The 27,614-nt window shown below is 39.7% G+C and overlaps 1 protein-coding gene across 1 annotated transcript in view; it reads left to right on the forward strand.

The window, feature by feature from the left end:
- Positions 1-5,490: 5,490 nt before the first annotated feature.
- Positions 5,491-27,614, forward strand: part of KLHL15 (kelch like family member 15) — a 35,782-nt gene continuing 13,658 nt past the window's right edge. Inside the window, exons 1-3 of the mRNA XM_060293084.1 lie at positions 5,491-5,534; positions 6,105-6,296; positions 17,527-18,238. Of these exons, the coding sequence (XP_060149067.1) occupies positions 17,534-18,238 (705 nt within the window). The 5' untranslated portion in view covers positions 5,491-5,534; positions 6,105-6,296; positions 17,527-17,533. The remainder of the gene's footprint in view (positions 5,535-6,104; positions 6,297-17,526; positions 18,239-27,614) is intronic.

A 27,614-nucleotide genomic window follows, 5' to 3' on the forward strand; every position in this document is an offset into this window, starting at 1 on the left:
TCCTTCTCTGTCTCCTTGACAGCTCTCTATCTTCTCCCAGATGACTCCCTAACGTTGGAGTGCCCCAGAGCCCAGCCCTTGCTCTACTTACCCTCAGCCCCTTGGTAATCTCCCAAACACCTCATGAATGTGTGGCTTGCATGTTGAGGCTTCTGAAACACAGGGTTATTTTTCATTAGCTTGTAAGGAGCACAAAAGTGGTGAATTTCTTTTAAAATTTTATTTTTTAATGTTTTCATTTTCAAGGGGGCATTGTCTAGACTGCATTTCAAGGTAAATATTTTCAGTTAAAATGGAGCTAGAGATTGTCATACTGAGTGAAGTAAGTCAGACAGAGAAAGACAAATATCACATGATATCGCTTATATTGTGGAATCTAAAAAAAATGGTACAAATGAACTTATTTACAAAACAGAAATAGAGTCACAGATGTAGAAAACAAACTTATGGTTACCAAGGGGAAAGGGTGGGGAAGGATAAATTGGGAGACTGGGATTGACACATACACACTGCTATATATAAAATAACCAACAAAAAACCTACTGTATAGCACAGGGAACTCTACTCAATACTCTGTAATGACCTATATGGGAAAAGAATCTAAAAAAGAGTGTATATATGTATAATTGATTCAATTTGCTGTACAGCAGAAACTAACACAACATTGTATTTTTTGTTTGTTCGGTTTTTGGCCGTGCCTCGCGGCTTGCGGGGTCTTAGTTCCCCGACCAGGGATCAAACCTCGGCCCTTGGCAGTGAAAGCACAGAGTGCTAACCACATTCCACGCCAGGGAATTCCCTAACACAACATTGTAAATCGACTACAGTCCAATAAAAATTAATTTTTAAAAATGGCGACATTCGGGCTTCCCTGGTGGCTCAGTGGTTGGGGGTCTGCCTGCCGATGCAGGGGACGCGGGTTCGTGCCCCGGTCCGGGAAGATCCCACATGCCGTGGAACGGCTGGGCCCGTGAGCCATGGCCGCTGAGCCTGCGCGTCCGGAGCCTGTGCTCCGCAGTGGGAGAGGCCACAGCGGTGAGAGACCCGCGTACCGCAAAAAAAAAAAAAAAAAAAAAATGGCGACATTCACCGTATCTTTTATTGACGGTGGATGTTCAGCAACTTACAGTACGTGTCTCCCCAGCTTGTAGTGTACCACACTCTAGTCTCCTAGACCAGTTTCTGATGTTCTCTGGGATGGCTCCCTACCCTTGGCACGCCCCAGGTTCTACTCCTTGCACCTTTTCCTTTTTCCCCCATTCCCTTCAAACCCACTCCTTGAAGTCTTCCAGATCTCAGGAAATGAAAATTCCATCCTTCTTTGCTACCTTTCTTTCCTTTATCCCTACATCCAGGAAATTCTGTTGGTTCTACCTTAAAGAATATTTGCAGACTCTGGCCAGTTCTCACCGCCTCCACTGTGGCCCCCATTCCACTCCATCGTTGGAAAAGTCTGTCTCCTTACCCATCTCCCTGCTTCCACACTTGTCTGCCTAATTCTTTTTTTTAACTGCTCATTTTATTTTTTTGTGTGTATTATCTTCCAGTGTATTTTTCCCCTTTCAGTTCTATTGAGATGTAACTGACATACAGCACTGTGTAAGTTTAAGGTGTACAGCATAATGACCTGACTTACATATATTATGAAACGATCACCACAATTAGTCTAGTTAACATCCATCATCTCATACAGATACAAGGGGGGAAAAAAAAAGAAAAAATGCTTTTTTCCTTGTGGTGCGAACTTTTAGGATCCACTCTTTGAGTAAATTTCAAATATACCATACACCAGTGTTATCTATAGTCATCATGTTGTATATTACATTATGCCTAAATTCTGTTCTACACAGCAGCCTGAGTGTTAATCATATTACTCCTCTTCTCAAAACCTTCCAAAGGTTCCTAATTTCTCAAAGGCCAAAGACCTTATAATGGCCAAAAAGGCTTTACACAATCTGGTCCCCCATCTCCTTCAAGTCAAGGTAAAATAACAGAAGAAAAAAAAAAAGGGACTTCCCTGGTGGTCCAATGGTTAAGACTCCGCCCTTCCACTGCAGGGGCGTGGATTCAATCCCTGGTAAGGGAACTAAGATCCTGCATGCCACACAGTGTGGCCAAAAAAAAAAAAAAAAAAGGCTAAAATGACTACCCTATCATCCCAGTTAAAACTGGAACACCTCTCCCCCTTGACACTCGTAATCTCTTTATCCTGCTCTATTATTTCCCATATGGTCACATTCTAAGAGAGACCATATAATTTGCTTATTTACTTTGTTTATTGCCGGACGTACGCAGTCTATAAGAAGGCAAGGATTTTTATGTTTTGGTCACTGATAGATCCACAGTGCTTAGAACAGGACTTGGTACATAGTAGGTACTCATAAATATTTATGGCATAAATAAATTAGTATAGTAGATTATAAGTGAACAATGTATTGAATTAACTAGGAGTAAAACAAATGCAAGTGTGAAGATCACTGAATATGTTAATCTGTAAAATAACATAATACAGTGGAAAGAGCATGGGGTGAGAGGCAACACAAGAGGGGAGAAGCCCTGTCTGCCAAGGTCTATACATGCCAGCCTTCCTGATTTTTGCTTCTTTTCTCTCTGCCCTTCGGGTCCTATTGTAACCCTATATAAATTTTCAGCAGTTCTCTAAATAAAGGTGCCTCGCTGCCTCTTCCAGGATTGGAAGGCACTGCCCTGTGAGTATCCTTTACTCTTTTTCCCTTTCCTCCTTCCCTTTGGACTGAACTTAGCAATCACTGCCTCCAAGTAACCTTGCTTGACACGCTCAAGCCCAGATTACATCACCCCACTTGTGGTAGGTCACACACCACCCCATGTTGTCTAAATGTGTCAGAGTGTTAGGGCCTCTGAAACCAAAGCTGAGTGTTTTTGAATCCTTGTTGGCTGGCCCCAGGTGCAAAGCAGTTACTCTAACAACTGCAGGCAGAGAATTGTTTGCTAGGGCTTTAAGGATGGAAGTGAAATATGAAGAAGCATTTGGTTCCTGGAAGAATTATAGTGTTGAGTCCCCTTGACCATAAAGGCATGTTATCAGTTCATTTTCCTTGAGGTAGCTCCGCACATTGGTGAAATAACACAAATGAAAATATTTCAGACACACCTGTTTCATGGGGGGAGTGCCCCGTGAAGGGCCTTTGCTTGTTTGTTTTTGTGTCCACATCCCTTTTGGATGTTTAGGAATTTCGTATTCTCCTAGCTGGGCCCAGGGGATTGGTCTGGGGGCTCATGAGACTGGGGAAGTGAGAAGATGGGAGAAACAATTGATATTTTTAAGAATGGGTTCCCACCAAATAGTACAGATCTGACTTAGAGATGACCAAAAAGAACATCCCTGTGTAAGGATCTCTAGAAGCCATGACCTGTTTAAAGAGATTGCAGTTTCCTTGTGATGGCTTTAGGTTTTTGCTTTGCTAGGGAAGTGGGGGGAGAATTAAGTTTGAGTCACAAAGTGCAAAGAGAGAGTTGGAGAAATATGGAGAGGTGGTGAAAGACCAGAAGGCCAGAGGTAATAACAGGAGAGAAGCTAAGAAGAGCCATTCCAAGTGACAGGTGACCAACGATGCCTAAGATGTGTAAACATTAACCAGGATTCCTCCAACATTCATGAAGACACCGATTTTTTATTAGTCATGCAACATAATATTCTGTTTGGCTGTTAAAACAACAAACTTTCAAGGCTGGAAAAGTTTGGGATCAAACAGGGGATCCTGATTGCATTTTGAAGGTTCCATCTGGGATAGGGACCCGGAAATAAGGCCTAGGACAACAGCCACCATCCTGTTGGAATGTGTCAGCGTACAAGTCTTGGCGTGGACCCGTAGAAGTTTGTACTGATTTGGGGGATACCGGTGTACCCTGAGGGGCTTAGAAAAAACCCCTGAAGAGCTACAGAGTGCTTGGCAAAAGTTTTCGAGGAAAGAAAATGCATAATAAAATATGCATTTTATATTTTATAAAATAACTTTAAAACATTACAGAGGGCTTCCCTGGTGGCGCAGTGGTTAAGAATCCGCCTGCCTAAGCAGGGGACACGGGTTCAAGCCCTGGTCCAGGAAGATCCCACATGCCGCGGAGCAACTAAGCCAATGCGCCACAACTACTGGGCCTGCGCTCTAGAGCCCGCGAGCCACAACTACTGGAGCCTGTGCTTCACAACAAGAGAAGCCACAGCAATGAGAATCCCGCGCACTGCAACAAAGAGTAGCCCCCACTCGCCGCAACTAGAGAAAGCCCGCGCACAGCAATGAAGACCCAACGCAGCCAAAAATAAATTTATTTTTTAAAAAGTTATTTATGGCTTACAGTTTTTTAAAGCTTGTTTTATAGTTTAAATCATAAAAGGGACACGTATTTCCCTATTTTCAAAAGATTAAAGTGATTCACTATTTTTTCCCACGGAGTAGTCTACTTCAGCAAAACGGTACACAGTGTGCTATTTTGGCCCCTTGGGAAACATGACATATTCAAGTTTGCTAGAAAGAGATTAATGATCGTTTTTAGCCATACATCTCCCAATATCTTCGGGATATTGGTGTAGAGAGAAAATGGTGGCAGGGGGTGGGGGTAGGAGAAATCTCAGTTTAGGATCAGAAATGGGCAATGGATGACTTAATTTAAGGTTAGTTGTAGAACCAGTGGCCTCCAACTGTGTTTTTCTGTCATCTACACTTTTCCCACAGAGAGATTTCACAACAATAAATTTACAAAACAGTCTTGTAATGTAGTTTTAAATTCTTAAATCAAGAAAAGGCGGTATGTGAAAAGCATTAGCTACAACTCTAGAACCGATTTGTCAAAAGCGAACAACAACCCCCAAAATCACTGCCCTCTGAATGTTCGTTCTTGCTATCTTATTTTGACGCAAATAGAAACAGAACAGCGTTTTTAGATCCGGCATTTCTGTGCGGTGCAGGCATGCCGTTTTCTATGAATTTTCTCACCTCTGGGAAATGTATTTCTGAAACGCGTAACTTGTGCAACTAGCCAAGTGGAGGTATGATGCAACAATCCCATGCAAGTTGCCTTTAAAACAATATTATGTGGCGTAGACGTAGTCACGTTTGTAACACAGGTACATACCGCAAAGCTCCCTCCACGTCGTCCCTCATTCCCCCACCCCTACCGTGTGTAAGATGCAAAATGACATTTCCCGGGTTTCCTAACCCTCAACTTGTCGAGGGTGGGCGCACCCCACTGGCTCGAGCCCACCGCTCGTGCAAACGAAGTGGAACCGAGGCGAGGGGACCAGCAATGCCGAGAGTTCCCAGCCCCGACGGCGAAGCCGCGCGGGAAGCCACGTCGGGTCGGGCCCGCGGCGGCAGCGTCGGGCCGCCTTCTTCCCTCGGTGAGGCCCGCTGGCGTGGCCTGCAGAACGTGGGGCCCCGTGGGCGTGGGACAGCCCTGCCCCCACCCCGCTCCCACACCCGCTCCCGCTCCCGCGGCGCCGGAAGTGACGCGCGCTGGCTGAAAGATGGCGGCATTGGCGCTCGACCAGGGGGAAGGTAAACACCCTCCGGGCCGCTCCCCGCGCGCAGGCCCCCTCGAGGCGCCGGTGGGGGCCGAGGGCGCCTCCCAGGCCTCCGTTCCAACTCTCGACTTCCCACCCCACGACCTCCCTACCCGCGTGGCAGGCTTCCGCTTTGCGACGACGGCGGACGGAACCCCATGCCGGCTGGCCCCGCCTCCCTGGGCGGGCCCCGGGCGGCTCCCGTGGCCCGCAGGGGGCGCGCGGCCCGGAGCGGCCCCTGGCTCGTGGCCCCGCACGCTCCGCCCCTTGCCCGCCCCTTTCCCGCCTTCCTCCACCCCCGGCGTGGGTGATCCTGAGGCTCGGCGCGCTTCGGAGCAGAAGCCCAGAGCCGCCGTCGTCGACGTCGCCAGTGCCTGCACCTCTGCTGCTGCCCGCGACCCCCCAGCCCCTCCGCCCGAGGCCCCGAGTCGGCCCTACCGCCGACCCCCGCTGGGCGCTGCGAGGCCCCTGGCGTTGGCAAGGCCGGGCCCGGCCCCGACGCCGCTCCGCCTCGCGCAGATCCCGACTGTCTCGAATCGCGTCTCAGCGCTGTCTTCTTTCCCAGGACTGGTTTCGTGGGGGCCGCAGGCGCGCAGACTCGCCCCCCGCCGGAGCGCCCCGGCCCGGCCCCGGAGCGGCCCCTTGTAGACGTTCGAGGAGCCAGCTGAGTGCCGTCCCGGCGCCCGACCGCCCACCGTCCGGCCCGCTTCTTCCTGATGCAGACTGCCGTCCACTAGAGGCTGGACGGACCCCCGAGGTGCGTAGCCGCCCCTGGCCCTCCGGCCTGCGGGAGCCCGGGCTTCGTCCGCGGCCCCGCGCTAGGCACGGATTCGGTAGCCCTTTCTGCACCGACCCGAATCACACATTTGGTTGACGCCGGGATCTAATTTGTCTTTGAGTTTACTTAAATTGTTTGAAATTTAATTTTTTTCAAGGAGAAAAAAAAAAAAAGGAAGAAGCATAATTCAGCCATTTTTTGCAGCACACAGCTGCAGGTACCATGACTATTTTCTCCCTAACCCGTTTCTTCCCTTTAAAAATTCTGTGTGTGCCTGAAATAGAACTATGCGAAATGCGAGGCATAAAACGCGGAATCAGAAGGTCTGGGTTCGACTGGGTGACTCCGAGAAAATCGCTTACCGAACCTCGGTTTCTTATCTATGAAATCTAGTCAGTTATAGCCACATCACAGGGTAGTGAGGACTGTATGAGGTCATATATGTGAAAATAATTTGTAGCTGTAAAGTGTTGTAAAAATGCAAGGCAATTTTTAAAGTAACCTTTGCCAGAGTGGTGAATGTTGTAGTGGCTAACTGTTGCTGCCTCTTTATTTCTATATTATAAGTATAAGGAATAAGTGCGGGATAGCGAAGCAGTGCTGTGAATCGACTAGATATATAATAGTCACGTTGCTTGGCCTTCTTCCTACGAAATGCTAACTGCTTATTTAAATAACGGTATTCTTTAATTCAAATTTAACGTTACTGTAGTGCTTTGCTTTTCATTTTTCTAGGCCGCTTATGCCCTTTTTCTTACTCGGAATATTAAGCACCTTGCATTTGTTTAGTCTTTTCTATATTTTGAATTTACATTTTCATTTGGTAATCTGATTAAATTGTAATTTAGGAAATGCTTTTAAGATATATACCCTAATTTTAATGCCTGATTTTCATATCTAGGAAACAAGATGCCTGAATATCTCTACTAATTTGAAAATTGTTTTTGGAGAGCTTGTAAATGCATTCAGATTTCTGCACTTAATCTAGAAATGTAGAGAAAATTTCAATTTTGGGACACTTAATTTCATATTTATGTAATTTAATTCCCTTTTTTAATCATCACAACACTTAGTAGGTGCTTAGAACCAGTTTTTCAGTGGTAAAGGATGTTAATTTGCACTTTTTATTGCCGATTAACTTGGGGGGGATACTAGGATATATAAGCCATAAATATTTGTGGTTTGAAAATTGGACGTATTTGTCAGAATTTATGATACATATGTGTAACAGATCAGTATGAAATCATTTTTATTTGGCACATCAAAAATGTATGGCTTTTTAAAATGGTCCACAAAAAGTGAAAGAGAAGCTTTTTTTTTAGTATATTGTTATTTTTAGCCAACAAATGGTTTTCTGAGTTTTTTTGTGAAATGTTTTATTAAATTTATAATCCAATACCAGTTGTCTTTCCGAATATGCTTTTTTTTTTTAAAGCAGAATAATATAAGGCGGGCAGGATTAAATTAGCAAAAGGAAGAGCCTATTTTAATGTGCTAGCTTTTATACATTGGACTTATCGCTTGTCCTGAAGATAAAATTTTGTCAAATCAGTGCTTCATTGGGAATTTCAAGGTTTGGCCTTCTCTCTGCCTTGATTTGGGTTACCTGGGGCTAAAACCTTGGAACCAGGGCTGGCGTGGCTTCATGGGTGTCCAGAAGGACCCCAAACGTGGTTTAATAATCTGCGCGTAAAACTGGCATTGTACAATATAAAGGTGAATGGTGAAATTCGTGGTAATAATGTAAATTTTTATTTTTCTTTACTTAGAATGCATTAAAGAGCAAATAAAAAAACACCATGACATGTCAAGAGAGACCTCAGAAGAAAGGAGAAAGCTTTGTACTTTACTACCTTTAACGACACTTTTTTCCTGCTTTTGAGCGAGGGGCCCCACATTTTCATTTTTCCCTGAGCCCCAAAAATGATGTAGCTGGCCTGTTCTGAAACTTGCCCTTTCCTATTTTAAACGTTTTCAGAGTGAATAACATTAACTGTGAAGAGAATGAATCTATAGCTTCTGAAGGGTCGGATTAATTTATTAGCATATATTTCCTCTGAATTGGAATGCTGTAGCTGTTGTGGGCTTTTTTATTGAAGAGAAATGAAAGGCAGTTATTGGTGAAGCATTGCAGGATAGTGGTTAAACTCGAAGGCTCTGAAGTCAGACTGACCCCAGCTTATGAAGAATCATAGCCTTGGGCAAGTTACTTAACGTCTGTGAGCTTTGATTTTTTTTTCATCTCCAAATCAGGGATGGTTACAGAACATGGAGGGTTGCGAGGGTTAAATTTATTTATTCATCCCACAAATATTTATTAAGCACTTATTATGTGCCAAGCACTGTTCCTAGAAAGGTTCTGGGGATACAACAGTCAACGAAACAAAACAAAAGAAAACAACAAAAAAGTAAACTGAAGAAAATAGCCTGTATCTCCATTTAATATACTATGGAGAAAAATAAAGCAGGAAAAGAACAGGAGGATATTCTGTTGGGTGGGGCGGGTGGGTGGTTTTCGATTTTAAAGAGGGGGTTTGGGGAAGGCCTCACTGAGATAAGACACTGGAGTAAAGACCTGAAGGGAGCCATGTATATTGGGATTAGTGGTCCAGGCAGAGGGAATGGCAGGTTCAGAGGTCTTAAGGCGGGTGTGTGGCTGTTTTTCAAGAAACAGCAAAGAGGCAAGTGGCAAGATATTTCCTCAGACTTTTTGTTTTTAATATAAGACCTTTAAAACTCATCTGGCTGAATCATTGAAGAAGATAAAAACAGATAGAAGATGTATTCTTTGTCTCTGATAAGATCATTGAATTTAGTTAATGATTCTGCATCATTTTAAGATTTGCAGGAAATCTGTATCATAACATCAGGACTTTCCAAAAGGTTCAGTTTAGTTGTTTATTTCTTATGTAAAACTAAGGTGTTAACATTATAGTATTGATGATTTCATGTTAGGAAGTAACTTAGTAGAAGATTTGGGGTTTTATTCCCCAATAGAGGCTTTTCCTAGAATTCTCACTGGATCCAATCTCTAAAGGCTAGGGAAGCTGTTTTCCATGACATCACTCTTGGACTACTTTTACTTGTAGTGAGGAATAAGCAGAGGAGCATTAAATTAAAATCTTCTGATGAAAAAATAGCATTGAAACAGGAGTGGCTTTTTCTTATAAGGTTTCTTTTATTATAGGATGACTAAATGCTAAACATACCTGAAAAGTGAAGTAATTTAGATATTAGGTGCCAACCGGGAGGCTGGAGGACCCAGAGCCTTTCTAAAAGCTTAGTTAATGGTCATTTGCAGTTTGGTACTGAGTTATAAAAACATTTTAATGGACAAGAAAGAATTTCCAGTACTAAACAAATTAGTTAACTTATGCAGCCTTTCCTCTAGTATTAGACTTAGTTGTTTCTCAATTTAAGTAGTATATCTCAGGGTAAAATGACTGCTAATAAAGTTAGTCTGTTTTGGGAATTTCTTTCCTTTTAGATTGAGAAGTTGGTTGCTTTGAGATTGTTGAATAAAAGTTTTACTTCACAGGTTACAGAAATTGTGAGAATTTTACGATTCAGGAATTAATTCTATTTTTATCCTTAGTAAGCTTTGCATTTTCTTTTTAGTATGCAAGTATGGCATTTTCTGCATAGGCATTAACATTGGTAGGCTAACAGTTTGAGGATGAAGGTAGTATGAAATAATTCACAGTTTTCATTGGAGATATGTATATCAACCTGAGAATCTAGCTTTGTACTGAATAAATTAGGGTTTAGTATGAATTTTCAAGCAGCTGTAGGAGGAATGTGAAAGCATTAAATTATTGCTTATGGCATAAACATGGAGGTTAGTTAATTTTGAAATATCTTCTACTTAATTGCCCAGAATTTTGCCTTCCAATCAGAATGACAGCCTTCTAACTGAAAAGGAAGCATTTAATTTCTTTGCTTTTAATTTCCTGTCCAGTTTTACCCCCACCAGACTTCTTTCTTTACTGGTCACTAGAGAGTTTGAACTGTTAGAAATTTCTGTGATACAAATAGCAGTAATGGTCTTCCAGGGCAGAGGTAGGAAGAGGTTGCTTTGTGTATGTGTGTGTTGTTATTTATCTCTTGTGCAGTCAGTGGTACTTAAACTTTTTGGTCTCAGAACATCATTATACTCTTAAAAATTACTGGGATCTCAAAGAGCTTTTATTTATGTGGGTTGTGTCTATTTATACTGACCATATTAGAAATTAAAATTGGGAAGTTTAAAAAAATACTTGTAATTCATTCTAAAAACACATTACATGTTAATAATTAAAATTGGGAAGTTTAAAAAAATACTTACTTGTAATTCATTCTAAAAAAACCCATTACCTGTTAATCTAAATAACATTTTTAATGAAAAATAAATATTTTCTAAAACAACAAAAAACTTGGTGAGAAGAATGGCATCGTTTTACATTTTTGCAAATCTCTTTAATGTCTGGCTTAATAAAAGACAATAGGCTTCTTATTGGCTTCTGCATTCATATCACATGTAGTATCTGGAAAACACTGAGAGAATGAAAGTAAAAAAGAAAAATCGCTTTTAAAATTATTATTATGAGCTTCCCTGGTGGCGCAGTGGTTGAGAGTCCGCCTGCCGATGCAGGGGACGTGGGTTCGTGCCCCGGTCCGGGAATATCCCACATGCCACGGAGCAGCTGGGCCCGTGAGCCGTGGCCGCTGAGCCTGCGCGTCCCGAGCCTGTGCTCTGCAACGGGAGAGGCCACAACAGTGAGAGGCCCGCGTACGGCAAAATAAATAAATAAATAAAATAAAATAATTATTATGAAAATTGTTTTGTTCTCGCGAAGTTCTCTTAGGGGACTAAGGTCCCAGTTATACCTGGACCACACTTTGAGAAATGCTATACCAGTCATGCTGATGCATAGAAAATGTGAGGCTTTCTTTTTTCTATAGTCAGTGCCAAGTTTATGGAACAGGACAAACTCCAGTATTTTCTTTCCTCGTAGTATCAGTATGCCTTATCATTTAGTTTAAGTTGGTTCATCTTTTGAAAAACCCTACCGTTTGAAATTCTGAAGGCCAGGTGTAGAATACAGAAGTGTAGAAGGCCAAGGGTATACAGGTTTATAAACCATGATTTCTCTTAACCTGATGATGTGTTTTGAAAAGTTAGGATACATAATTTTTGTACATTGAACATTTTGTATGTCAGTAAATATCTTTTCTCAGAGCCCCTTAGCAGATTATTTTTCTCCAGCCCTCACTGATTTATAGTTATTTTTGTTTACTTTTACAGTGATTAGTTCTTGTAATTATTAATTTATTCCTTAAATTCCTATAATTCTCTATCTTACACTTAAGATTTTGTATATTTTTCTTTTTGTATTCTTCTTACACTTACCTTTTTCTTGTTATTTATTTTATTTGCTTACATGTGTGTTTCGTGTTATTTTTGTTTTATTTTAATCTAAATCTCACTTTTTTTCCTTTTCTTTATAGCTTCCAGGGTATGGATTGTGAACAAGTTGGTTTTGTTTCACATGTTCATTTGTAAGTTTGGTTGTTTGACACCTTAAACATTTATGTTATAGATCTGTGCTGTCTGACAGAATATAATGCAAGCCACAATATGTAATTTAAATTTTTCTCATAGCAGCAGCTTTAAAAAGTAAAAAACAGGTGAGATTAATTTTAATGTTTTATTTACTCAGTATATCCAAAATATTACTTCAACATGTAATCAGTATTAAACATTTGTATAATGAGATATTTTACTTTTTTTTTTTCTAAGTCTTCAAAATCTGGTGTTCATTTTACACTTAAAGCACATCTCAGTTTGGTCTAACCATATTTCAGGTGTTCAAAAGCCCCATGGGTAGTGGCTTTCATATTGAACAGCACAGATACAAAGAGTAGTTACTCTTGTTAGGGCAGAAAAGCCTAAGGAGCCCAGAAAAGCTAGAAAATTATACTTGTGTGAAGAGAAAAAATGGAAAACAATGCCATTGCAAATGAGGTCCAGTGTTTTGACTACCAGTACATCTCCTGATCTCTTATAAACTTGCATTGTGATAAACCTTAGGGAGGTATGGCGTCTGTAGAGGGAAGTTTGAAGGGTGTTAAGTTCCTGTGGTTCTGTGGGTGATAAGGAGCATTAGGTAAGAGCTGGACAGGGAAGGCAGCATTGATTGACCTCTGCTGGGGTGCCTCCCTCTGGGCTAGACATGTAACTTACGTCAGTTTATTTGATCATCACCCCAACTCAGTAATAATAGATGATGATTATTCCTAATATATGGATGGAAACTGAGGTCAGGAAGTTAAATTTCTCCAGGTCACACCGATGGTAAGTACTAAAAGTGCTCTGATTTCAAAGATTTTGCTCTTCCTAACCACACTATTTTGTGCTTCTTGCAAATCTAGTCTTAACTCTATTTCTAACTAGTTGTATGACTTTGAAGAAAAATTTCACCTGTGGACATTAGTATCGTCATCTCTCAAGTTAGAGTTGGCCTGTGTCCTAAGAGACTTGACTGAGAAAATGAGCTGGGATTTGAAGTGCTGTTGCTAAGGAGAAGGGTTTCTCCAGAATTAAGAGACTCCAGGTCTGGAGTCCTGTACTCGGAACTCACTACCATTTACAGACTATATCATGTTGGTCAGTTAATCACTGAGTATCATTTTCTACTTACATACATGCTTCCTATAAAAGTGTAAGATACTGCTGCTTCTCTAAAGCTGTCTTATTGATAGATGCACCAAGCTTTTTCATGTAGAAAAAAATTACTGCAAATTTCCCAGCTATTACAAATTAGTTTTAGAAGAACTTTAGATCAGATAAACTTCAGAAATGCATTGCTAAGACTTAAAAAATAGCTATAGTTGATTTACTTTGCATATCTTTACACGTGCTTTACACATCTGTAAAATCATATAAAAAGTAGAATAAATAAGAGTTTTATTACTAAAAATTTTTAGAGATCATCGTGTTGAATGCTTTTATTTTATAGGTGCAGAGATAAGGCCAGGAAAGTTTGAGTAACTTACTCAAAGTATAGCTATTTCTGCTCTAAAACTGTATTAGTTAGGGACCTTGGTTATATGTAGGAAAAACCCACCTGAGGTAGTAAGGGGGGGGATCTATTCTGAGCATGTAAGGATTTCTCTCAGCACCCATGGGTAGGAATAGAGCTGGGCCTAGGAAGTGGAAAAATGAAGGAGTTAGGGAGCACTCCCTGTCCTCTTGTCTTGGCTTTCCTCTTCTTTCTCAGTTGACTGGCTTTCTCTGATACTCAGCCCACATGGCAGGCAGAAGTTGGTGCCCACAGCTGCTCCTTGACATGTTCTAGTTCCAGTCATACATAGTCGGTGCACGTCTCTTTTTCTCTTTCTCTCCTCTTCTTTCTAAATTCTTGACACAGGAGCGTTCATCTTGATTCATATTTCCCACCCCAGTCTGACCATATGTAACAGGACAAGATCACAGGGTAGATGCCTGTCTGCTAGGAATCCCACTTGGTGGGCTGGGTGCCCAGAGGAGAGTGGGTGCTCTCCTTACATCTTTAGGGTCTTTTGCCTCACAGCTTATCAATCCTCCTCATTCCCCCCACCCACCCCCCTGGCTTCTTTGCCCTATGATGTTACCACCATATTAAGTATCTGGAACCTAGGTTACTTTTTTTGAGAAAGCATAGTATCTCCTTTAAAATCTTTCCTTTAGGGCTTCTCTGGTGGCGCAGTGGTTGAGAGTCTGCCTGCCGATGCAGGGGACATGGGTTTGTGCCCCGGTCCGGGAAGATCCCACATGCCGCGAAGCGGCTAGGCCCGTGAGCCGTGGCCGCTGAGCCTGCGCGTCCGGAGCCTGTGCTCCGCAACGGGAGAGGCCACAACAGTGCGAGACCCGCATACCACACACACACACACACAAAATCTTTCCTTTAGATGGAATCTTTGTCCGAAAGGTGAATATTAGCTGTTTGAGACCATATCACATAGTGATAACTGTTGAATAGAGAGGGTTACTTTGAAAAGAAGTGAAATGTATGGTATTTTAGGCACTGTCAAAATAACAGATTAATGAAACAAAGCAGTTTCCTCTCAAGTATATGAATGCTCATGCCCAACCTTCTACTATTAAATCCACATTAACTGTGACCAATAAATCTTGATGAGTCAGAGTGATAGTTGGTGTCCCTAATTATCCTGAGAAAGATAATGAAATATCAAAATATTCACCTAGTTTAATTTGTTTTTTATTCTAATTATTTTGAAAATTGATAATTAGTGTGATATTGATAGCCTTCTACTGGCCAGAATATTTGATTATTCCGATATGTTCCTTTTGTTCGCAGTATGCATTTGTGTACATGTGCCTTATATCACTTGGAAAATTCTAAGTTCATTCATTTTACCTTTAAAAATAATTCAGGAAATAAAATCTGATAGCTTACTTTAGTCTTGAATGTGTTAGTAAAGTAGTTCTGCCAAGCATTGATTACAGTGTCTAAAATATTTTATATCTGTTTTCCAAATTATAGACAGCGCTTTTGTGTTCTACCTTTCCAAAATGAAAGTATATAGCTTTTGGATTAATGGAGTGCTGATAAAAATTATGATATTAATTTCATCTTGTGCATACTTTGCTGTGTTAGGTAAGTGAACATGTTATGTGGGATAATCAGTAAGACTTACAGGTAAGTTAAGGACAAAGGGGGAGAAAGAGGCACCTAGAATGCCTCTTGATAAGATGGGGAATACAAAAGAAAACTGATTGGGGAGAGAGTAGAGTTATGATTGTTTAGACACAATTTTGAGATCCCTGTGGGGCACCCAGAGGTATCTAACAGGAGATTTGCTATGTATAGTACTAGTGTAAGGATAGAGGTTGGGACAGTGATGGTGAAGGTACTGATAAAGGTAGGTAGTAGTAGAAACCATGGGTTTAGATGTGATCGTTGAAGGAAATACAGTGTTTAGATGAGAGGAGAAAAGGTGCAACAATAGAATCCTGGGGAACACCAGTGTTTAAGGGATAGCTCTCTTAGATAAAAATCCACCTTCTATTGCTCCTTGTTACTTATCATATACACATATCCTGATCTCTCTCTCTCCCCTCCATATTCACTGATGACTGTGGTACCTGGCTAAGACTCATTTTCTCCACCTCTTCAATGTTCACATAAGACCACTCATCCAAAAACTGAGAGGCAAAGTTCCCTGACCACCTAAACTCTTATAACCTCCCCCCCTTGCTCCATTTTAAAACCTTATTCTCAGGCTTCCCTGGTGGCGCAGTGGTTGAGAGTCCACCTGCCGATGCAGGAGACACGGGTTTGTGCCCCGGTCCGGGAGGATCCCACATGCCGCGGAGCGGCTGGGCCCGTGAGCCATGGCCGCTGAGCCTGCGAGTCTGGAGCCTGTGCTCCGCAACGGGAGAGGCCACAACAGTGAGAGGCCCGCGTACCGCAAAAAAAAAAAAACAAAAAAAACACACCTTATTCTCAAAGCTGCTGGGCCTTGCCACAATCAGGAACTGATCCATACCTGAAATCTTTAACTGTCGGCTTCCCAGTCTCTGGCTTAATCTCCTCTCTTTTCATTTGGTCTGTCATCTCCAAACTTTACCTCTGTCCTTCTCCAGCTTAGACCTTCTTTCCTTTCCCTGGTTGAGTGTTTGGGTGGACCACGAGCCCTACAGTGAAGCCGCTGGTACCACAGTCACTGCTGGCACCTGCTCTACCTCCTCCTTCAGGGAGGCCATCCTGGCAGCCTCACCACTCTATTACCAGTGCCTTCCCCTTTGTTAACCAAAAGAAGAGCACCTCTGTGTGCCAGGCATTACATTAGATATAGCGGTGCGGTATATGCCTTTCAGGAATCCCCTCTGCCACATTTTAGAAAAAGGACAGTAGAAAGCCAAGAGAAGGCTTATTAGAAGGTAGGTCGTAAGCTATAGAAGAGCATTTTGTTCTAAAAAGAACATAGAAGAGGGTTGTTTTTCTTGTTTTGTTTTTAAATCAGAAAGCCGAGAAAACTCTCTGTGACCTGCATGAGCCTGTAGGGGAGTTTGTTTACACTGAAGCAAGGTTCCACAGGGCACAGTGGAAAGGGTTGGGAGGGAATTCGTGGATGAGATGATGTGTCATTGTGGAGGAAGCCTGGAGCTGTGTGAGGATGAGAGTTGAGGAGAGGATAGATAGTTGGCCTGGGGGGCTTGTGTGGAAAGAAAATTACTTTGCTTCATAAACAGTCTAGTAAGCTGAATTAGTTTATTCTGCTTAAGAGATCTAATTATAATCCCACTATTTGGCTTCGTTTCTCTGATATGCAAAAATGCGGCTTAATTTCCTTTAAAAATTATGTATTTATGTTTTAAATATATAAACAATACATGGTCATTGTTTTTAAAAATAAGGTTAATGAGGTAAGTAAGAAGGAAAAGATAAACCTCAAAGTTTCCTGAAGTCCCACTACCCCAGGGACATCATTTTGGTATATATTCCTCCAGACTTTTTCTCATCTAAACATATATATATATATATATGTATATTTAATTTTTGAAAATATACTGAGTATACTGCAGTTGCCTGCTTTTTTTCCCACATAACAACAATACCTAGTAAATATTATTTCTCAGAATAGGTAGATTGCTGCCATCATTTTTAGTTGTTATAGTAATCCATTGTAGGACTGTACTGTATTTATTTCTATTGTTGGGCTTTTGAATACTTTCCAGTTTTTTATTATAAATAAGGTTAGAAAGAAAAACCTTGTGGGTGCAAGTTGGCATATGTATCTGATTATTTCCTTTGGGTAAGTTTCTAGGAGTTTTCAAGGTCAACAGTGTACTTTTTGGTTTAATTTCTTATCTCTTTTTCTCATGATTTAGTATTTAGCTGAGAAATCCTTTTTGGTTGATAATTTGGGGACATGTTTAAATATATTTGGTAAACAGTGTAAAATCACTGGGATAGGCATATATTTGTAAGTTAACAATTTACCATTGTTGAATAGATATTTAATAGATTTTTTCCCCCAGGTAGGGAAGCCAAAAAATTAGCCCACAAACCTTTAAGTTGTTTTCTCCCAAAGGGTTTGTACATGTAGGACTTAGGCAGTGGAATTGAGATAATTATAAAAACTTTTTAAGCTCTAAGTTAATAATGTCTTCAGAATGCATGGAAATGATTAACACAGTTTTCTTTGATTACTTTTTTTCCAGGTGATTCATGGCAGGGGACGTGGAAGGATTCTGTTCCTCCATCCATGACACCAGTGTCTCTGCTGGGTTCAGAGCACTGTATGAGGAGGGATTGCTTCTTGATGTCACTCTGGTTATTGAAGATCATCAGTTCCAGGCCCATAAAGCACTCTTGGCCACCCAGAGTGATTACTTCAGAATTATGTTTACCGCAGATATGAGGGAGCGAGATCAGGACAAAATTCATTTAAAAGGTCTAACTGCTACCGGTTTCAGCCACGTCCTTCAGTTTATGTACTATGGAACTATAGAACTGAGTATGAGTACTGTTCATGAGATTCTTCAGGCTGCCATGTATGTTCAACTTATAGAAGTGGTGAAGTTCTGCTGCTCTTTTCTATTAGCAAAAATCTGCTTAGAAAACTGTGCAGAAATAATGAGACTCTTAGATGATTTCGGTGTAAACATCGAGGGAGTCAGGGAGAAGTTGGACGCCTTTCTGCTAGACAACTTCGTACCACTCATGTCCAGGCCTGACTTCCTGTCTTATCTGAGCTTTGAGAAGCTCATGTCTTACTTGGATAATGATCATCTGAGCAGGTTCCCAGAGATAGAGCTGTACGAGGCTGTGCAGTCTTGGCTGCGGCATGATAGAAGACGCTGGAGACATACCGATACCATCATTCAGAACATCAGGTTTTGTTTGATGACCCCATCCAGTGTTTTTGAGAAGGTTGGTGCATTTGAAAGCAATAGACAGGACTCATCGTTTAGCTAATAAGGCAGTATGTCTTTATAGATAAGATTCTCAGGCTTGGTCAGGAGCCAGAAAGAATAAATAGTTTTTAAGAATAGTTATGTGTAAGAAGTCTAATTTGTTGTAGCTTGTGTATTTAGGTTTTTTAAAACACATTTTGTGGGTGAAAGATGGACCAGGTAGGTGGTAGAATAGTTTCATTTTGAAAGTACTTTTAAAGTTGAAGCATAATTATTTAACCCCAAATATTATAAGTTTGCTTTAGCTTCTCTTTCTTTTCACAGAGTAATTAAATTTGAACTGGGTCCGTCTAGCTCTCTTTTCAAAAATGAATTTAAGTGAATCATGCTGAAATTAGAGTTGAGAGGAGTTTTGTAGTTCTGAATGATAAGTATTAACACAATTTCGTATTCCTCTAAAATGTAGTGAGGAAACATAAAATAGCTCTTGAAAACCAGTAGGCCCTGGCACTGATTTTCTTCCCTACTCTTGCCTAGTTCTGCGCCTCCCCGTCCGTCTCCCCCAGCCCCCTTCACTGTGAATACTAACTAAATTTAATCTTGAAAACATATGTTTGTCTAAAATCGTTGTTTTGGCATTTCTAAACAAGTAGACTATAGATCCTCTATCTACATTGATCAAATATCCCTGTGTGCATTTTACCATGTAATAGTTCTGCTGTCTTAAAATTGTCTTTCTCCAAAACAGCCTTGGCCTTTTTGCATGTAAGCATTTTTCATTTTTATATCAGAGTCTCAGTTGTGATGCTCTCTTGCCCAAAGGAGAGAAAGCAGTTTCAGTAATTGCTTAACTTAATTGGTTTCTAATCACATGGTTACCTCTGGCGCTCTGTTTACCTCTTGCATCTTTTCTTCTTTCTAGAAAGCACACTTAAAGCTTTGGTCGACACCCTTCATGTTAGGTGGTTCCTCAGCTTTAGTTACCAGACCTGGTGATAAAAATATAATATTTGCAAAGGAGGGTTGTTTACACCATTTGAAAAATAAACAAATTTGCGCCTTCGAATAACACTCAGCAGCCTGGCATGTCTTTTTTTTTCCCCTCTGAAATGCTGTGAAATATCATTAACTTAAACTTTTACTAGATAACTCAGTTTTGTAGGATTTTATCTTTATTCTCAGAATGTACTGATATGACAAATAATTGAAACTAAAGAATACATTTCTTAATTATTTTTTGTTCAGTGATAATCAGCCCACATCAACAATGTAAATCATTTTTCTCTGATGTTTTGATTTTTTTCCTTACTATTGTTTTTATTGCTCTCTTTTCCTGGGGAATCCTGTTTTGTCTTTACATGTTAGATGGAAATGCTTTCCCACTATTAAAGCAAACAAACCCCCCTCAACTTCAGTCTAGATGGAAGTGCTCATGAAATAGAGAATAAAATTTTCCCTCTTGTAGGACATTATGATGGGTAATTGATAGCAGTAAATGATTAAGTGCTGAGCTGCAGAGCCTTTTTATATTCCAACTATCAGTTCAGGGTGGTCAATAGTGACAGTGGCTGGAAGTTAATACCATCAGGTAATTTTGTAGGTTTTTTTTTTTCATCATCTTCTTTCTTTCTTTCTTTTTTTGTTTTTTTTGGCCGCACTGCACGGCTTGTGGGATCTTAATTCCCCCGACCAGGGATCGAAGCATGGAGTCCTAACCACTGGACCGCCAGGGAACTCCCAGTTTTGTAAATCATATAAAACACCACTTGTACCTTCTGATGGTTCTGTTTGCATATATAGCGTAGGATGTGGTTATTACTTATTGGCCAGGTATTGGGAATCTCATCAGAATAAAAATGTTGTTAAGGCTTCCTTCTTGAATTAATTTCTTACAAAAACTTAATAAGGCCCTGGCTACAGAGAAATCTTTCTGTTTTTTATAATATAAATCTTCCAGTTTTATTTGTGATACTGGTAAGGTAAATGGAAGGGAAGGTAGTTGGTGATTCTTGTCTTAGCAGTGTGTGAGAGATAATGTTTATCAAAGGAATGTGTTGTAAAACACTAAGCAGATTTGAGAACTTATCTCTAGAAATTAAACTTCAGAAACTAGAATGGAAAATTTGGTTGGGAAATAAGAATTTGGACTATTTTACACCATACTGTTTTGAGCTCCTTGAAAATAGGGCCCATCTATTTTTCCTGTACTCAGCACTCTGCAGGTCTCAAACAAGGCCATTTTAAAACCATTATATATGCATGGAACCAGAAAGGGCACAGAAATAAAGACATAGTACATCTGTGCTGGTCCTTTTTTAGTATGAGGATCTACATGGGGAAAAGTGTAGGCAGTTTTGATTTGTGGTTTTATCCTATTTGCTGAAATTTAGAAAAATGGAATGTTAATATGCACTTTTTAGCTTTCAATTTTTAAAAACTATTAGACTTTGTAAACATACAAAAAAGCTGAAGGAACAGTAGAATGATCACCCATAAACATATCTTGTAGGTTAATAGTTGTCATTTTGCCACCCTGTTTTTAGATAGAGAGGAGAGTGTGTGCCTTTATGTTAAATTTTTGTTTTTTGCTAAACCATTTCAAAGAAAGTTGTAGATGTGATGTTTCCTCCTTAACTACTTCAGCAAGCATCTCATCTCCCAAGAGTGAGGAAATTCTACATAACCATAATACCATTATTGAAATTAACAGTCATCTCTTAATATCTGTAATATCCATTTCATTTTCTGATTTTCTCAGTTTTCCCAAAAATGTCTTTTTTAAGCTGTTTCTTAAAGATTGAATCGAGGTTCATACAGCACATTTGTTATTACGTCCCTCTTTAAATCTGAAATTGTCTCTCCTTTTTCTCGTTTATGATGAGGATGCTCAAACATACAAAAAGTTGAAAGAATAGTATAATGAATACCTATATAGCTATCACCTAGATTCAAGAACTGTTAACATTTTACCATATTTTCTTTATGTAGATTTTTTTTCCTTTGCTGAACGTTTGAAAATAAGTTGAAAACATCATGACATCTCGTCCCTTAATACTTATTAGCATGCCTCTCGTAAGAATAAGAACTTTTTCCTACCCAGGTTCAATACCATTCCACCCAGGAAAATTAACAATAAGACCCTGATAACATCTAACAGCTAGTTCATATTCAGAGTTGTCCCCCAAATGCCCTAGAATCCAGTCATGGTTTACACATTGCTTTTGGTTATCATGTCTGTTTAATCTTTCTTAAAGAATCTAACACAGCCCCCCACTTTTTTTTTTTTTAGAAAGATCAGATTACCAATTGTCCTAGTGTGTCCCCACATTCTGGATTTATCAGATTATTTCCTTGTGTTGGTGTTAACTTAGTTCTTCTCTTCCTTATATTTCCTGTTAACACACCTACTTTTTAGCATCGTGTATTTTCAGGAACAATTACAGGAAAATATTGTTGTAATGCCAGAGAAAGTCTTGGAAAACCACTTAGCAACTCTGATCAAACTTAGAATTTGCCATTCTTTTTTGTATTAGGAGGCTAAGTAGCCCAATCCTATGACTAAAATCATCAAGGACTTTATTCACACTACTCTGCATTAGGTTCCTTTTAGATTCATAAAATTTCCCTCCCTTTAAAAAAAAATTTGGAGCCCTTCCATTCAATTTATTGGAATTAAAACTAGCTAAAATGTCAAAATTAAAAGATTATTCTTTCTTATTAAAAAAGTAGTGTATCTCTAGAACCATGCTGTTCAATACAATCACTGCTTGTGGCTTTTGAATACTTGAAATGTGACAAGTCTGATTTGAGATTTCAAAGGTTAAGATGACAAAAAGGATATAAATTACCTCATTACTAACTTTTATATTGATTATATGTTGAAATGATATTTTGGATATATTGGGCTAAAATACATTATTAAAGTCAGTTTCACCTTTTTGCTTTTTAAACTATGGCCACTAAAAAGTGTAAAAATTACATCTTTGGCTCCCATTTGTGGCTCAGATTATATTTCTGTTGCACAGCGCTGCTCTACAAGTTCAGGGAGTAAGTTGTGCTCTAGAAACTCTAAATATGCATACATTAAACAGCCTTTCTCACTTATTTAACCCTCTCCTGGATCCTTAGCCTTTAGAAATGTTCTGTACAGTTTAGTGTTAAGTGAACCTTCCTACTTAACTATTCTGTGGAATGGCTGATGAAGATAACTTAAGTATAGCATCTCTTTGTCAGAATCCTTTCCCTGGCCTCAGGAAAATAAAAAGTGATTGAACAAAGCTTCGTGAAGAAACCTTTAGAGATTTTAATTCTTCCTTTGGTAGTAACGATCAGATCTGAGCAATGGCTTTGTAAGGGGCCATTCTGCCTCTCCCTAAGGAATAGCCCCCACTGATTCCAGGGACCCGAATCATGCCCTCTAGCTGTGTCGAAATCTTTGGGTTTATTCTTCTGTGGTATCTTTTCCCCTAGTCGTCTACTGGATTTTCTCCCCAGCTGAAAACAGACTGTCTTAACTTTTGTACTGACTCTGGGACAGGATCATCACCCAAGAGACCAAGACTTTCCAGATTTCCTCACCCAGTTCCTTAGAGGCAGTGATTCTACTTATCTGAACACCTAACACTTATATGCCAGGCCTTGCACTGAGTGCTCTACACATAGGTAGAGTCTGCAGGTTATCTCTGTTTTGTAGGTAAGAAAACAGGCTCAGAAGAGTTAGGAGTCTTATCCCAGGTTAAGTGGCACTGTCCAGACTGGAACCCGGGTCTGCTTGCTTCTCAGTCCAAGCTACTAGAGTAGGGAGAGGACCCTCATGTACAGGAAGCATGTAGTTAACCCTGTGGGCCTGCTTGGGTGGTTTAGAAGTTGTTACAGAGCTGTGAAAATTCTAACATGTTTGCATGAACAAAACATAGCCTAAGAATTTTAATGGCACTGAAAAAAGTGTAAGATGTGGGAACACTGTAAGGTGTGAAAGCAGAATTCTGGAGTTTTCCCTGTATAATCGAGGAAAGCTGAAAATTAAGGATCTTGTCCTTTTGACATAGTTGGTTAGGAGTATGATTCATTTTAACTATAGTCCATTCTCAGTTTTAATACTAGACTTCAATCTCAGTTTTTACGTAATGCAAATGTCTGCGTCATGTATTTTTACTAACTCTAATGGTCTTTGCATCTGTTAACAGAGATAAGGCCTGACATTTGTCATTCTGAATTTCAGTGATGTGAAGATTTAAATAGTTTAAACTTTGCTCTCTTTGGTCTTCTGGTTTTTAAAAAACAATTATTGCTTTATTGAAAACATTTTATTAAGTAAATGTATATTTGGCAAAATGCCTCTTTCACTTTTTTGTACAGAAAAGATCTTTTTAGCAAAATTGTTAAATTATTCATTAAAATACCCATATGTTGATTTTTTAGTAAAGTGACATTTTAATATTTTTGAACCCAGGGCATCTTCAGTATCATAAATATGCGTAAGGTAAGATCTAGCATATTAATGATCCCCTTAGAAATTATATTAATCATAATCATAAGATCTTACAATTTTTCAAAAGGAAAGAAAATTATTTTTTAAGGAATCAGATTATATAGATGAATTCTGCTTTATTCCAAATATTTTGTTTTATAAACTAGCTCATGATATTCAGATACCCTAATGTGCTTTTTTCCCCCTAACCTGTTAAATGTAATTCACCATATCCCCCCAAATTAGGTTTATTTAACTTTTGAAGAGCAAAGCTAATGTTTTAATGAGAGAAGATGTTAGTTCTCCTTCACTGAGAATATATTTGGATTTAGCAAATCATATCTGCATTTTATAAAAGTTTGTTGTTATAAGGATATTTACAGCCTTGAGATAATTTCGATAGTCCATTGAAAAAAGATAAGTTCATTACTAGTGAGTATTAATCCTAGGATCAGAGTGAAAATGCTTCAGAAAGGCTAACACTTTTTTTTTTTTTAATGTCTTTTACTTAAGGACCAGAATTTGTGGCTTTAAAAGCTACAATTTAAAATGGGGTAAGGTGTCCTGGACTCACCTTGAAACTGATAGAATTTAAGGATTACAAATTAAGTATCCAAGTATACCTTACTAAGACCCTTAGTACCTTCCTAAGAACATGGTAGCTCTCAGAACTGGTCTTCACAAAGCACTGATAATCTTCCAAATATTTCTCTATCAGCATAGTTGGTTTATATAGCATTAACAATGGACTATGACACATAAGGAAATTTATTCTTAATGTGTCGTGCTTGGGTGGTGTGATATCTTGGTTGAGGCACAACCCACTTGGTAATGAAATTGCCTGGGCAAGGACACATCTATGTAAAAATGTAGGGGCTGTGTACCCCTCAGAATTCCTTCACTTAGGCACTGCAACATGATTTGATTAATCTAGCACTTGACCAATCCAAAATTTCTGTCCAGAAACCAAACCATTAACTTTAGTGTTAAAACAGTTTAGCCCCAAAACTCGAAAAAAGTAATTATTTCTAATGACTTAAACTACAGCCAGACAAATCTAGAGGAAAAAACAAATTTCCCTCTAACCCTCACAGTTTTAGAAGAAACAAGCAGTGCTGTATTTGACAATAAAAAATATTTTTTAGAAGACAGTAACCTGGATTTCCAATGTGAAATTTGATTAGAATTTCTAATAAGCTTGAGTTGTTTTTGAAAAAGTTTTAAATCCTCTTCATATATTAAATAGTACTTATACAGCTATAAACTTGAAATTACTTAACAATCAGCTCACTTGCCCCTTGGAGTGAAAGCACAGAGATTAGCAGGTTTTTGTTTGAAACTAGGTCAGTGGGTTAAGCGTACTTTCTCAGTCAATGTCTTTTTCTGCATCAGTCTCTTTTTTATCGACCCCTCCCTCCCAGCCCCATGGACTTGGATGATTGTAATTAATACATGTGCACTTCTTTAAAAATCACCCAAGGTGTTTTTCTCCTCTCCAGTCTTCTGCCCTTTGTGTATAGATATGGAGTGCTCTTATTTTCCACCTTTGACTTGCATTCACTCCAGGTTCCTGGAGTTGACTAGGTGTTGACTGCTGTGAAATCCCCTGGGAAAGAGACTATTAGAAGGTTGTATTAAGCTGGTAGGAACCTACTGAAAATGGGAGTTAAAAAATTCAACCTAACTTGCTGATTTTCCTTTTAAATAAAAGGGAGATGAAGACAAAAGCATAGAATTGGAAACTGACTGTGGAGTAACAGGAGAGGAAGACATGGAATGGGGACAGCCACATTTACTTGTAAAAGGAGAAAATCTTTTTAATGAATTGGGAAATAAAGAGAGGGAGAGAAACCAAATGATACGCAGAAATCGAAAAGGATCAGAGAATTCAGAAAATGACTGGAGAAAAGGTTAGGAGCAGGAAAGGAACCACGGGGGTATATTAAGATTTTAGGCTTTAAAGTTTTAATTCTCAAATTTAATATTTACCCAGAAAATGTTACATGTGTCATAGGTAAGCCTTGCTCATTCAGAAGTTAGTTCTAGGATTAAACCTTTTATTTGACTTTCCTTCTGCTCTTCCGTATTTATAAATAAAATATTGACGTAGTTGAGGGTATTTCCATAAGTAGGGAAAAATTGTGTAAAAAAAGTTGTGAATTCTAGAACTTAGTTGTACTATCTACATATTAGTGTAATCAGGTGATAAGATATTCTTAAGTCTTTTACATTATTTTCTACCTTTTAGGCTTGTGCACTCATTTAATTTCTAGTGGTGCTCTATTACTGTTGTACCAAAATTGGAAGGAAATTAGACTTTCTAAGCCTATTTAGTTATCTATCTGTTTATTTATTTTTGGCCTTGCAGCGCAGCTTGTGGGGTCTTAGTTCCCCGACCAGAGATCGAACCTGGGCCCTTGGCAGTGAAAGCGCCAAGTCCTCACCACTGGACCCCCAGGGAATTCCCTAAGCACATTTATTTATTTATTTATAATTAATTTTTATTGGAGTATAGTTGATGTACAATGTTGTGTTAGTTTCTGCTGTACAGCAAAGTGAATCAGTTACACATACACATATATCCACTCTTTAAATTCTATTCCCATATAGGTCATTACAGAGTATTAAGTAGAGTTCCCTGTGCTAAACAGTAGGTTCTTACTCGTTATCTATTTTATATATAGTAGTGTGTGTATATGTCAGTCCCAATCTCCCAGTTTATCCCTCCCACCCGCCCCCCTTTCCCCCTTTCCCCCTTAGTAACCATAACTTTATTTTCTACATATGAAGCACATTTATTTTTGAGTTAAATATTTTTCACTATCTATAGAAAAGTTGAAGGGATAGAGGACTCATCAAATTGTGCTGAAACTCTTATAAGAATATTGTCGTGAGGGAGTCCTTTCCCTTTCCCCCATTTGCCCTGGTCACTGCCTTCTGAAGCTGTCAATACTTTAGACTCTTGCCTACTTGGAGAAGACAGGATGTGTAATCCTTTTTAAAATTTGTTTTAACTGTTTGGTATTTGACTGCAATTATAGTGTTACTGAGAGGATTTGTGCTTAACAGGAACTAATTTTTTAAAATAGCCTTATCCCTGGTCATTATTCAGTTTTTCAGGACAAAGGGATTAATTAAAGGTACTTTGTAACTAGCTTTTTGTGTGTCACATAAATCAATACAAGCTTCAGTTCTGAGCATGATTTTTTTTTTTTTTTTTTTTTTTTTTTGCGGTACGCGGGCCTCTCACTGTTGTGGCCTCTCCCGTTGCGGAGCACAGGCTCTGGACGCGCAGGCTCAGCGGCCATGGCTCACGGGCCCAGCCGCTCCGCGGCACGCGGGATCCTCCCGGACCAGGGCACGAACCCGTTTCCCCTGCATCGGCAGGCGGACTCTCAACCACTGCGCCACCAGGGAAGCCCTGAGCATGATTTTATAAGTAAACCTCTGATATCAGGGTAGATGCTTTTGCAGTACAACATATAAAGACTTCCACATTTTACTGAATATCAAAATTAATATCAAATGTAGCTGTGGTTCCCAAAGACATAATTTGTTTTCGCACTAAAGCTCCATGACAGTAACTGCTTTATTTCTGGGTATTTCTTTTGAGAATACTGAATCATGGAGGAAGAATGATAAAACTGACAGCCTGGACTCAGTCTTCCTTCCACATGACACCTTATACTCATCATTGCAAAAATTAGGTTAGCAGTTTTGGATGTAGGAGGGCCAGAGAGATGTCTGTTCATGCAACTTACACCTTTTATAAAGGGAAAATACCTAAACTGGAGGCTCCGTGGTCACACAGTGACTTGGGGACAGTGTCAAGTCTAAAACCTGGGATCTTGAGTTCAGAGATTATTCTAACCCTCAGTCCTCACCCCTCCCACCTCCCTACAACTGGATAAACTAATCAAAG

Source organism: Globicephala melas, chromosome X (genome assembly GCF_963455315.2).
Source record: "Globicephala melas chromosome X, mGloMel1.2, whole genome shotgun sequence".
NCBI lineage: Eukaryota > Metazoa > Chordata > Mammalia > Artiodactyla > Delphinidae > Globicephala > Globicephala melas.